At 33.6% G+C, this 13,944-nt stretch overlaps 1 protein-coding gene across 1 annotated transcript in view; it reads right to left on the minus strand.

Moving 5' to 3' along the window:
• LOC110026535 (serine decarboxylase 1) overlaps window positions 1-8,288 on the minus strand; it is a 14,279-nt gene extending 5,991 nt beyond the window's left edge. The window contains exons 1-2 of the mRNA XM_020727504.1: window positions 8,088-8,288; window positions 7,684-7,988 (exon numbers count right to left, since the gene is read on the minus strand). Of these exons, the coding sequence (XP_020583163.1) occupies window positions 7,684-7,969 (286 nt within the window). The 5' untranslated portion in view covers window positions 7,970-7,988; window positions 8,088-8,288. The remainder of the gene's footprint in view (window positions 1-7,683; window positions 7,989-8,087) is intronic.
• Window positions 8,289-13,944: the final 5,656 nt, after the last annotated feature.

Genomic DNA, 13,944 nt, shown 5'->3' on the forward strand with positions numbered 1-13,944 from the left:
TTGAGTTTTCACAAAATAGCCCATAACCGCTCGTTCATAAGACGATGGTCTTGTGCCAAAAATACTAGACATCAAAGGAAAATAAGAAGTGTCTAGAATTTCTAAAAGGGTGGATCATAATTCTAGTTTTCTAAGACGATCAATAGGAACTTCTAGAGCTAGATCCTAAGACCCTAAGAAAAAAAGAAATGACCTAAAAAATGAGGTCAACAGACTGGTCATGATTCAAATGTTCGCCAGTGATGACCCGTGAAAGGGGAATAAATCAGCTTCATGACAATATTTCCTTAGATTCTGATTGGTAAGCAAAACATACAAGAATGATATAATATTGTCGCATGCCCCCATGATTACTTAATCAAGAGATACCACTACATGATATATAACATTAAAATTGTTCGAAATGGAATAGGACAAAGGCAGGAAAGGGTCCTTGTAAGCCAGATAAAACCCAAAAAAAATTTCCATATGGACTCGGCAAAATTGAAAGACAACAAGATTCTTGCCTTGAGTTCTAGTATAATCAATTTCACTGTAAGATTGCCTAATGTCCATTGGGCCTGTTAATCTATCATGATTTTGCATGAATTTTACTATATATATATATATATATATATATATTATATAGCCTTTGATCAGTTTTATGAATCATTATTTTTCATTTCTTATCATGCAACACTGCATGAGATATTAAACATGTTCTTCGCAATCATTTTAAACTATCTGTACAAACTACTTGAAGTCTATAGTTTTTCCTTCCAAAACGTTTGGTACTAATACCAGATCATATGAGTGTATTCTATAATTCATCGTGCATCGTACATATAAATTTATGTAGAATAGATTTTATGCCTCTGAAAACACTTAGTAGAAATGAATGGCGTTGAGGATTAATAAATGCAAACCAAAATAACTGTGATAATGCTATTGTTAATATTTATGATGATAATAACATGATTCATACTAATATGCAACATCAAAATTACTTGAGATCAAATTGAAATAACTTTAATAAAAGACATAACTACTCGCCAACGATGCGTAGTAATTCAATTCATAAGAATCACACATTTCACAGAACACACAGTATACTGATAAAGATTTGATGGTAAGAGTACTCAAAATCTTCATATCTATTATTGTTGAAAAAATCACATTAAACATGGATATCAATTCAGCTTATTTGTTTACTTTTCATTAGGTGGTTTATTTTTATTTGCTCTTTTTATAATTGAGAACATGCCAATGCTAATAGCTGAGAGAGGGATGCATTATTTCAGAATTTAGGTTAGTTTATATGTTTTGGACTAAATTCAGATTAAAGCGGTTTTTTGTTTTTTTTTTGGGATGTCATTGGCTCCTACTTCCTAATTCAGTGGTTAGTACATGATGGTAGACTTAACAGGAAACAGAGTTTTAAATCATTGTCGCTGTTGCAGCAGTGGACGTATAACTATATATTTCAATTTCAAATGTGGCGGTCACTTCAGGCTTTTCTGTATGGCTTAATCTGTTTCTATTCTAAAGAGGCTGTGGCTTTTATTGGCAGATTTTGGTGCTGCAGTTTTTACTCATACTGTCACAACTTTTGCAGCTGTTTTATAGAAATTTTAAAAATCGAAATGATCATGAGGTTTGAGAATAAATGCTTGGGAATTTCAATAATGAAACTGAAATGATTCTGTGTCACCCATATCTATTAGGCAAGGTTACTAGTAGTCTACAAAAGGTTGCTCTAAGGTATGTTATTAAAAGGGTACTTGAATTAAATCTTTAATTTCTTTAGTTTCAATCTTCAGAGCAAATTGGATGCATGATTCTTTTTAGCGCAGTACAATAAAAACAACCTAAATTTTGAAAAGCTAACCCTAAGTTGCTTCGCATCAATGAGTTTTGACAAAATGCACTCAACTATGAAGACCAAGAACTAAAGTTATATAATAAAAAAGGTACAAAGAATGATATCACTAAAATAACAATCCATGCCTCATATCCACATAAGGAGATGACTTCCACAGAATTGTGCACCCAGGTTGAATCATTCTATAAAGAAAAACTCATCCAACTAAAACGAGCATAGAAAGAAAACAAAATTACTCAAACACATATTAATGAAATTGTCTTTGGTATGCTATAGATGCCACTTATTTATAGTCATAGAATCCCTCAAAAAATTAAAAAACTAGCAGTCTTCCAAAGTGAGAAATTGCATCAGCCGCCAATACGAAAAATCATGTAACAATTGCACAACCCACCAAGTCATAGACATCAAAGAGAGGTTGTATTAAGAAGAATTCCCATGATTGAAGGAAGCTGCAAATCAAGACTTGCTAAGAATTTAAAACATTCAAACAATATAACCACCAACAGCAAGGCGCACAAGGAGCAACAGATTATGACTTTGTATAATACATAAGAAATTGAATCATCAGGATATTCACAACCCAACAAAAAGCTCATTTCCCAGCCCAACTGAGGGCACAAAATAGCATTGAATAGAGGTAGAATTGAAAAAGAACAAATGAATAGACCAAAAAGAAAACAAAATCAAGAACCGAATCAAGGAAGAAAGAGAACACGATTTGTTCAATGTAAGGACCATCATAGGCATATTTATAAGAAAAGAACCAAATTAATAAAATAAAATAAAAACATAAACAGAGAAAAATCAGGGCAGTTAATCCATTGGTCTCAACATGTGTTTCTGATGAGTATAGACTTTGAGATTCACTTTAATACGCAAGATTTTGTCCTAAGATAATCATACAATTCTTCTATATGATAGAAGGCATTCAAATAGAAATTTTGATGATCCGGGCTTCATAAAAAATAAATGAAATAATGTATTTCATTAGATTTGCTAATGTTGAGGAAAATTGATGATTTAAGTGCGTTTCTTAAGACATTTTGGCCCAATTTCTGAACCAAATTAGATATTCAGGCGTTGACATTGCGCGTTCAGGAGGATCGCGGTTCAGTGCGAGAAGATTTTATATTAAAATTGTGACCGTGGAAGCCACCCCTCACCTTTCCAAGCATGAGTTTCCTCATGTTGTGCCCTAGATCTCTCGTTCGAAACCTCTCCTCCTCACAAGAAGAAGTTTTTTGTCATACCCTAGCTCTTTGGTTCGCACCCTCCTCTTCGCAAGAACGAGACACATCCTTCGTGACCTCCACTTTACAATTTTCTGTCGCCGAAAAACTGCATTTCGGCCCTCTTGCTCCTCTTCCTCTCAAGGTAAGATCTGAGAGATGTTTTTGCACTTGACTTTTCCCATGCCTGTTGTATTCATGTTGTTTCCTTATTGGGATTCTCTTATACCTCTTGTTGAAACATTAGCTACTTTCCTAAGATGATAAAGGATGTTATTTTTTTTTAAGTGGGTTGTTCATACATATATGATGCATGTGCTAAAGATTGTAAATATACTATGAATATATTTTTATTCCTGCATTTTTTTAGCAGTAAGAAAGACAAAAGAAGGAAATCCTTTAGTTAATTTGCTATTCATTTGGCCTTCTATCAATGGAAATTTTGTAATTGAAATTTTGTGTCCGCTTATGATTCATTAGAAGTGTGGAATATTTATACTCACCATCATTCATTAGAACATGTGGCAAATTTTGCAATCAAAATTTTGCTTGACCAACATTTTATATTCTTGCCTTTCCTCCATTTTGATTTACCATCAAAATGAATACTGAAAAGAAGCTTGTTATATCAATGTTTCCTTTGTATTGACTTTCATCTTTGCTTCATTTTCTAACCAAAATTATGTCATTCAAGAAATGCTTTTCTCTTAAAAAATCAGATTGAAACATCTCCATGTTAAGTTTTACTCTCACAATGTATGTCCTTAGTTGCTTCTTCCCTTTCTAATTTATTATGATGTGAATGATTTAGAGTTTTAACAATTTAACTTTGAGTCTACATTGTAAAGAATTCATATAGCACAGTTAAATATAAGAATTGCAAGTACCTATAAAATCATTACTAATACCTATAACAAATATTTATTCACATCAACTTAAACAGGACGCTTTCAAACAAAAATTTTTCAATGACGATAACCGCTTCTCAAACACCAGCTTTTAAACAAGTTTTTCACAACAATTTTTGAACTGAGATTTCATACATCCATAGATATCCCAAATGCACCCTTAATCTTACAACTGAAGGCCATGTTTGGAAAATTTTAAAACCAAGAAGAAAATACTCTCTTCCTTGGAGAACAAAAGCATATAGTATGCTGTTCCAAAATAGTTCAGGAAATAAGTACAAAAAAGAATTACAATCAAAGTATATTCATGTCACAATAGACAAAATGACAACATTTTTCTAAACATACCAACAAAATGCTTTATGATAGATCAGATAACTTCTTAACATATTCTATATACATGAAAAATAAAGTCCCCTAGTAGGGTCTTCTTTTTCTTTTTTTTTTTTTTTTTTTTTTGTTTCTCAGAAGCACCTTCAAGCTAACCTGCAAGAGGAAAAAAAGGTGGTTGCCAAAATAAAGATGCAAAAAAAAGTTTTTACCTTAATTTCTCTTCAATGACTTAAGTCTTAGGAAGTATATCTTCTCAACAGGATCTCTCTAACCCCTTCATCAATCATTCTACCCCATAAATTCTAATATTTTGCCTATCATCACTTCACTTTCACCTCCTAGTCAAACCAAGCTATGCAAAGCTGTATGCCTTCAAAAGGAGGGCGAGACTCTTTTCAATAGAACTAAATTTTTGGTTAGCTCCTTTGCTCTTGAGCAATTCATTTGATTGCTTTGCAAAGCCACTTGACACGATAAAAGCAGTGAATTGCTATTTCTTGACCTTAACCTACTCCTTTAATAATAATAAACACAACAAAGGCAACTCCTTTTTTTAGCTTTATTTTTCTCATGTTGCAAGGAATTATTGCACTAGGTAAAACTAAATTATCTGCCGGAAAAGCTTGCTCCAAATTATATTCATGTAAATGTTCTTTTTGCCCACCCCAAAGTCAGCAGCATGACATTTACTATGACGTAGACAAGGTTTAAACCCAAAACAAAATTGAACTACATGACAGCCACAAGCCCCGTGAACTTTTTTACTAATTCTACACGCAACAATGTAGAACTATCAGCATAATAGATCATTGATAAGCTTCAAAGTATAAACCAACTCAAGTACAGATATTATTTCTTCTAAACAAAGTTTAAAACAACTTTTGAACATCAATAAACAAAATGACAAATAAATTCCTATATGTAGCGATTTTAATATTTCTTTTCTTTTGTCAGACAGAAGATCTCATCAGGAAATAAACAAAAGTAGATTCATGTTAAATTGAAATAAAATACGCTCCCCTCAACTAATACAATATTCTTAAACATTTGCACATCTATAAAGTCCCACTTATTACATCACAAAAATAAAATATATAATTTCCTTTGGGTTTCAAGAGCAATATTCACATGGAATGAAGGTGTAATGATGATGATAATGATGATAAATAATAATAATAATAATAATAATGATGATGATGATGATGATATGTAGCACATCCCTAAGGGACATATAGTGTTCAACATTTGTATGTGCCACAAAAACATTTCATTTCATTGTTTCAAATTATCATAACTACTTGTTCTTCTATGTACATTTATATTTACACATGACCAAACTGCTCTAAGAAAATTAAATGTAACATTTCTTTGGAGTAGTACAAGGGAAATTCTAGCATTTAAAACAATGCATGAGTTTCTACTCTCATGTTGATGTGGCACATATAGCACAGTGTCTAACCATGAAGAATAGAAGCAAAAAGTACATTAAATTTATCACCAATAACAAGAAGGAAGACAATATTTTAGATTTTTATTTAAGTTTCGAGAATTTAAATTTGTGTAAATTTTTTATTGTAAAATTTTATAATTGTGTTTTTTTTATGAGATTGTGTGCAAGAAGTAATTTGAAATTTAATTTCAATGGGGCTTAAATTTTCAAACCATGAGAAAAAAAAATTAATGGAGAAATACTTTATTGCATTTAAAATGTAATTAATTATTCATTTTTTTTTATATTAGGGTAGGCGAAGGGGAAAACCCCACCTCAATTCAAATAAAGTGTATTTGGCTGTAAGTAAAAAAGAACCTAAATTAAAAAATAATAAAATAAATGAACCTAGGAGTTCAACACAAACAAGGATGGAGGTCCGAGAGGATAGCAAAGTCGAGTTTAATGAAGATGGATAGAGATTGATTGCAATGATCAGAGCTAGTGAGTAGTGAGCAGGGTCGCGGGGATGAGATTTCGTGGTCTCAAGAGGTCGCATGCAATGCTCGAGCTAGCAATGAGCATCAACTGTGGGGAGACATCATCAAGAGTGATGTCATCAGCTGTGGTGCAAATGCTTCGTTATGCACATGGATATAATGAATGCTTTCTCACGTGCAATGTATTTAGAATTCATCTGAACCAAGAAAAATCCAAATATAACAAAAATGAACTATGAGTGGACTTCCAAATCACCAACAAATTATTTATATTTGGTTTTCTTCCAACCAATCATATAAAATTAAAAAAAAAACTACATTTGATTTACTTTATAATTATAATATATTAAAAAAAGCGACCACATAATCATTTCTCAATTAATCACTTTTTTCCAAATATATATTAACTTCTTTTTTATGTCACACTAAACTTGATGATCAATGACTTAGTGCTATGCACTTAGTTTCAAATAAAATATTTGATTTAACAAAAATTCTATTAGATTTACCTTTAAAACAATTATATCACCCGATCGCATAATATTGAAATACTTCTCCATGTTAACCACACAATTCTAGCTCTACTAGTTTTATCCATCCATACTTTCATTCTTTTGTTTGGCAGATCTAAGATACTTAAAACCATTGTACTAGGACAATGCTTGATATTGAAAAAATATTAGCATCTATCATAAAATTCATGCCGACTACAATTTCATATTGTCAGTTATTTGAATCTTTTTACTAGCATGCCACTTAGAGCTCTTTTGGTTACATGAGACTAGTACACGTGTTATAAGAAATGATTATTTTATTTCACTTAATTCCATCATTTATTTGAATGTCTCTAGAATCCAATCCACCTTTTCAAGCCTAAGAATATCTTTAAAATTCATCAAAAGTTAAGATTTAATTTTCACACTAAGAAAAGGGAGAGACTAAAATTATCACTTTCAAAATATGTTCCCCATTTACAAATAAGAAAATGAGCCCCTAGTCATCTTTCATTACCATTATTCCACCTTAATTGGTTAATCAAACCCATTCACCTGGTTTACAAGGCAACCACAAAATTCCTTGTGACTACGAACGTAATGATACGGAATTCCTAACTTGCCTCAAGCATCAATGAGGCTCCAGTTTTATTCACTGTTCAAAAAGTTAGGAATTACATGGAGTAGTAGACAGAGCTTGTATAGTCAAAATATAATTAAAGATTATTATTGGAAAATCTAATTAAATATTCATTTAGATTGACACGAGCTAATAATGCTAGAATTTATGTACGTGTTTGGTCCAAGTAATTGTTCCTTCCAGTATTTCTAATCAGAAACAAGCTCGCTGACATACTATCCTCATAGGCCCTGGCAGACAGGATTTGCTCGAACATTGCATGATCTAAATGGATGAAAATGCATACCTAAATGATGCTTCGTCCTTTCAATAAGCGATTTCCGGTATCTTGCCAGGACACTGGCCATGTAGGCTTCCCTTTCCCCGGTATCATCATCGTCCGCTTCCGGCTCACTGATTGTGTAGCACATTGTGTGAACATTTCTCCCAAGAACGATCTCTCTTTTCTTCTCGGCGCACTCTTCCAAAACTCCATTTAACTCCAGTGCCACGGGAGACACGATCTCCTTAGGATCGAATTCCTCCGGCAACGGCTCCACCTTTTTGCTTAGATTCATGGCTCCTTTGCTCATGCTTCCCGCCTAGCGGATCCTGTCGTTAACGACGAGGAAAAGGTCAGAGCAGATCGACGAAATGCTACAAGAAAATCAAGAAAAAAGCAGAAAATAGGTATCAGAGAAGAAAACAAACTGCGAGTTGTTGGAGCGTGGGACAGAGGAGAGGAGCTCTGGTGAATCTAGCTCTCTCTTCTATCCCTCTCGACGAACAACGGAGCTGAGGCGGCGGGTGAAGGATGAAACAGAGGGAAGATGGGGGTCATATATAGGTAGAAATGGCAGCAGCATATTGGTACCAGACTACCGGTTCGGCTCCTGCACCGATTTGTCGTCAACTTAGCGGCGTGAAAAGCCTGGTGGATCTGCAGCAGACATTTCGTTGACAGCCGTTAATTGACGAATAAATAAATTAAATTTTTGTTTGTTTTTGAATCATTAATTTATAAATCCAACCTGAGTTAGTTGAAAATAAATTAAAAATTATATATAAATTATAATATATACAAATCATCGAATATATATATATATATATATATATATATATATATATACATATGCATATATAAGCATATTCGAACTACTATTGAACAAATTGTGATAATGCAAACACTTATGTATATTTAGCTTATCAATTAAGCACTTATAAAAAGCAATTGAACAAGTGATAGTTATTGAGCTGAACACGATTAAACGAGATTAAAGAACTATTTTAGAGAACTAATTATAACTTTATAAGAAAAAAAAGCAATAAAAATGAATTTGTTTGCACTTCAATTTCTTTCTAATTTATGATATTTGCAAAAAAATTCTAACCCAACCTCATTTTAGACTCACAAGATTAAACGTGTTGATTTTTCCCGCCCTTTTTGGTTAATTTGGCTATCATTTCTTCATGAAATGATTTCCCTACTCATAAGAGAGAAAATAAAGCTTAGTGGTGTTATTTTTTTTCATGTTTGAGGTTGTACATAGTATTCTAGGTGTTTTATATATCTGTCTATCGTTTGAATGTTTTTTGGCTTGATCGGCTGAACTTGATTGGCTTCGATCTGGCAGGATTGGTACAGTCATGTATGAGCCTACTGTTCAGTTACTTATTGGCATGGTGAGCTGGCTTGCTTTACTTCGGGTTGGCAGGACCAGTTTGGTCGGCTAGCCTTGGTCTGCATTGCTGATTGACTGATCTAGTTTGGTTGTTCACCCTTGATCCTTGGTAAGTAACTCCTATTGGTAGAGTGATGTTAGACTATCGAGTTGAGGGTGAATCACAGTAACCAGATAGATAGCTCGCTCCTTGATGAGGAGAGCCCGAGGGATGACTTTAAGAATCTTTTGTTGTATTGTTAATTCTTTCTCTAATGTGGAGCCTTGGGGGTGTTCCTGGGATGATTAGTGGTATTATGGAATTATACCTGTTATTCGATTAGATCTATCAGAAAGTAGACTACTATATTGGTTGGCTCAGTCAGTTGCATCCAGTTGAATAAGTGGGTCTCTTGGACTTCTACTAGTATGCCCTCTTTCGTCAATCTCTCATTATCTAAATAATTAGATCTCCCTAGTAGTTTTCCGATTCTCTTACTTCTTTAAAGTGACAATACAATAAAATTAAGAGAATTTAATAGAAAAATTATATGGCATTTATTATGAATCAACGATTCAATAACTAAACTCCTTTGATTTCAGTGCCTTTGCTCCTTATAAATAAGGTGTGATAGGACTCTTAGACATTCCATATTTATTTTGCATCCTTTCTTGTTTGAATTTGTTGACTTCCGAGCATTGTAATGGAGAACATGTAACATCCATTGATTGAAGTCTCCAACAAAGATATGTTTCATGCTGCCTTAGGGAGATCAAAGGAATAGTATTGCCCAAAAGATGAAAAGAATAAGAAAATCTTTGTTAAGAGAAGAAAAGTGGTTGCACTAGCAAATTAGGTGGGATCGTCTGATTCGTTCCTCGATATCAGACAGAGGAAAGTTCAGATTTACAAACTATTCACGAAATGTTATCTCCTTAATGGTGTTCCTTGCTCCAATGTAAAGCCAATCTCAATCCCTTATATTTCTTGTTTTGCTTCATAACCTTACTGTAATAGTCAATTTATGTATATCTATTTAAATGCAGTTCAACATTTTACCGTATCTACAAGAAAAGATCAACGGAAGGCAATACCTTATGTGGTGACTTTATTCGGCGCCATGCTCTGGCTTTACCATGCAGTTATTAAAACTAATGCCATGCTGCTTATCATCAACTCCATTGGTTGCATCATCGAAACAGTCTATTTGGCTATTTTCTTCGCATATGCACATAAGAAAGCTCGGCTATATCACTTTTGATATAAGCAGTTTTTTTTCTTACATAGATACTACACAATTCTCATATTTTTAGTTTGTAAATGAGAACATTTATGGTGTTCCTTGCACACCAGATTAGCTCCATGGTGTGAATATGCATCTATTACGAAGAAAAATTTTCTGATCATGCCATAGTGAGGGAGCGACAGTGAGGGATGGGGGAAGAGGATAGCTGAGTCCACAGTGAGGGAGGAGTGCGAGCCGGAGTTGAGCGAAGGAATCAAACTAACGCGACAGTGGGGAGGAAGGGGGTCGTGAGAGCTTCAGCGTTGAGAAGATGAATTTCAATTAGATTAGGGCAGAGGGGTATTATAGAAGAGCGTTCCGAACATCCTTCCACGAACGCGGGCTGTAGAGTTCAATCTGTGGCGCGAGTTCCGCCAAATTTGTGTCCCACCGAGAGTGGGACGCCGAACCAAACAGTAACTTTTTGCGTCCTGCCACCGTGATGCTCTGCAATCGTGATCCCAAACGGACCCTAAGACTTATGTGACCAACTACGACATATGTTATTCATAGCTCATGCAACTCACAACTTCAACCCATGCAACCTACAAAACATCATCGCAACTCATCATTATGACCTATGTGACCAACTACAACCTAAATGGCTTGCAATTCGTGCAGCTCTCGACTTCGACCCTTGTGGTCTACAAACGCCATCATAGCTCACCACTATAACCTACGTTACAAACTAGAACCTATGTGGCTCTCATCATAGCTCACTACTATTATAACCTACGTTACAAACTAGAACCTATGTGGCTCACAGTGCAGCTTCCTACAGTGGCTTCTATGACCAACCAACACTCCTTAGACAACCATTTGTGGCTTACACGACAAACTAATACCATAACTTTTTCACTTACGAAATATAGGATAATTTGGTGACATAACCACCATCTACAATATTCACGGTGGACTACAATCTCCATAGCAACCGACTTCGACCCTTGCAGACCGCTATCACAGAGAACTAGCTTAATTACAACCAGATTATGACTATTATCGATGAACCACTGTTGATGATCATCTTTGTAACTTTATCTTTCCTGATTCATGGATTGGGGCCAATGTAAAATAAGAGCAAAAATTATTTATTTCATTTCTTATTTTTTACGTTTGTAATGTGACAAACACAACTTATTAATTTTTAATTTTATTACTACAATTTATTAATAATTAGTATTTATATCTTTACATATCTCAATTTTCTACAATGTTTATGCTATGCAGAAATGATGTACCATGCCAAAATAATGTTTAGTGATGGTTTTGTTGATTAAAATAAGTAGAAATGATGTTGTGTTTTCTTAGATTTTTGTTATATTTTTTGTATCAAAAGGCAATGCAAAAAAAGATGAAGGCATAGAACAACTTATAGATATTCTTGAAATTTCTGATAGATTAGTCTGTAGAAGCATGTTTGGAAATCATTGTTAGAATCTTCATAAAAATTTTTTGATAGGATCAATTTTCGGTTGGCTACTCTCCCTCTCCAACAATGTTTGTGATTTTTTTCTTTTTGATTTATTCCGAAAAACTTTTTTGGGTAGAAAAGTAATTTATTGATGTATCTTTGTTAGTTTTTCATTGATTTTGCCATTAAAAATTAATTAGTAATTTATTTTATAATGCATGTTATCACGATATTTTGCGACTTAGTCCATTTTCTTTAGTATTTTCATAGCACTGCATTTTTAAGAATGTTAAATTTAATGTTGTTCATAAAAATGTCAAGACCTTACTGCACACAAACTGAGCTCGAAGAAACACGAAAGAAAAGAGAGAAAATGGAAGAGGAAATAAATCATGGATAACTTTTAGTGTTCATAAAGAAAAAAAAAACCGTTGCCCCAAGTATAAAACTACAGGCCTGTTTGGGGCCGCTGCAACTATTTGAAGACGCAGAGATAGACTACTGCAAAAAAACAATTACTTAAAAAACTGCTGTGGCTATTGTAAATTTATTATATTTTCAAAAGCTAGACTGTAATTTTTTGGAAGCCACCGCACTACAATTTTCTCAAATATAACTCTGGTGACGGTCCAAAAAGCAAAACAGGCATAAACTTATCCAAACAGACGTCCAAAAAGCAAAACAGGCATAAACTTATCCAAACAGACCCTACGTCGCACCCATTTCTGACCTATGGCTTTCTATTTATAAGTGAGAGCAAAAGTCAATACTTCATGTTGCGCCACATCATAAATATCACATAGTAAATGATTAGAGTTCGTGTAGTGAGTGAAATTAAAGTACTTAGTCTCTCCGATGATTTTAGTAGTTTACTGCTAATTATTGAGGGCGAGGTGGAATCACTCTTATGCAATTTGGTGATCCTGAGATCAGTAGGAGTAAAGTTTTGGGCGATTAGTGCTAATCTTTATGAATTATTAGTATATATTGTGTTTAAGCTTAGAAACTAATTTGTGTTTAACATTTTATAAAATGGTCATTTCAACTACTGGACATAAGAATCTTCGTCAACCTTAACAATTAGTGAGAAACTAGTTTAAATCTCTTTTGTATAATGGAGTGTTACTAGTATCATCATTATGAATTATTGCTAAATCTTGTCTATTTGATTTTTCCATTGATGTGGACATGTTTGGAATAGCCTTACTGTTTCGCTTTCAGTATAGAGTTTCTGCTCAGAATAATGCTTTTTTTCAGTTTTCTAATCATGATGTGTATCGAAATTATGTTTGGCTTGTTCAATTTTCTTGTTGATTTTCATATTTTTGATATTTAAATATTGCTTGAACTTGCTAATTATGCATTATCATGCCAAATGGAAAGCATGCACGGGTCAGTTGAAGGAGAAGTTTTGTATTAACTGGATACCAACTTGCATCGAAACATTTCTTGTCATATAAAAAAAGTAGACACATTTGTATCATAAATTAAGATCGGATGTTTACACGCATGTCGTATATGCAAGGCCTTAAAGCTAAGACCTTCTGGTTGATAGCATAAATCTCTCAAACAACAGACTAAGGCAGACTGCAGATGAATATATTTCAGGTGAGAGTATACTCCCTTTTTTATTACTCATTGAGCCATAAAAAAGAAAGAAAATTATTTGATTTTTTTTATATAGGACGATGATTTGTATTGATTAAAATAAGGCGAAGAAAATGTGTGGAGAAGGGAAATAATTTAGTTAAGATTTAATATTCCAATAAATTATTATTTAGCATGGCTAGGCATTATTATCTAACTAATATTTTTTGAAAGAAGCGTCCATTACTTCTATTCTAGTGGAAAGAATGCCTTAACAAATAGTTTTTTCACCTCAGGATGGATAACAAAAGTTATAAGTTGAGCATCTAAAATTGGTTGACATAATTGCTTTCTTGAAAGGAGAAAAGATCTAGTGAGAAGATGATGGGAAAGGATGGATGAGTGAAAAAGTAGAGAAAACTAGTTGATTTTCTAGAAATCGCTCACACATATGGATTATGTATGTGTGTGTGTGTATATATATATATTACAAACATACATACATACACACTCCAGAGGTGTGAGTGATTTCTAGATAATCGAACTCGAGTTAGTGGGATCTTATGACAACACACTGCCTAACAACTTGTCACCCAAGGGCGCATATATATATATATATA

Source organism: Phalaenopsis equestris, unplaced genomic scaffold (assembly GCF_001263595.1).
Source record: "Phalaenopsis equestris unplaced genomic scaffold, ASM126359v1 Scaffold000376, whole genome shotgun sequence".
In the NCBI taxonomy this organism is placed as follows: Eukaryota; Viridiplantae; Streptophyta; class Magnoliopsida; order Asparagales; family Orchidaceae; genus Phalaenopsis; species Phalaenopsis equestris.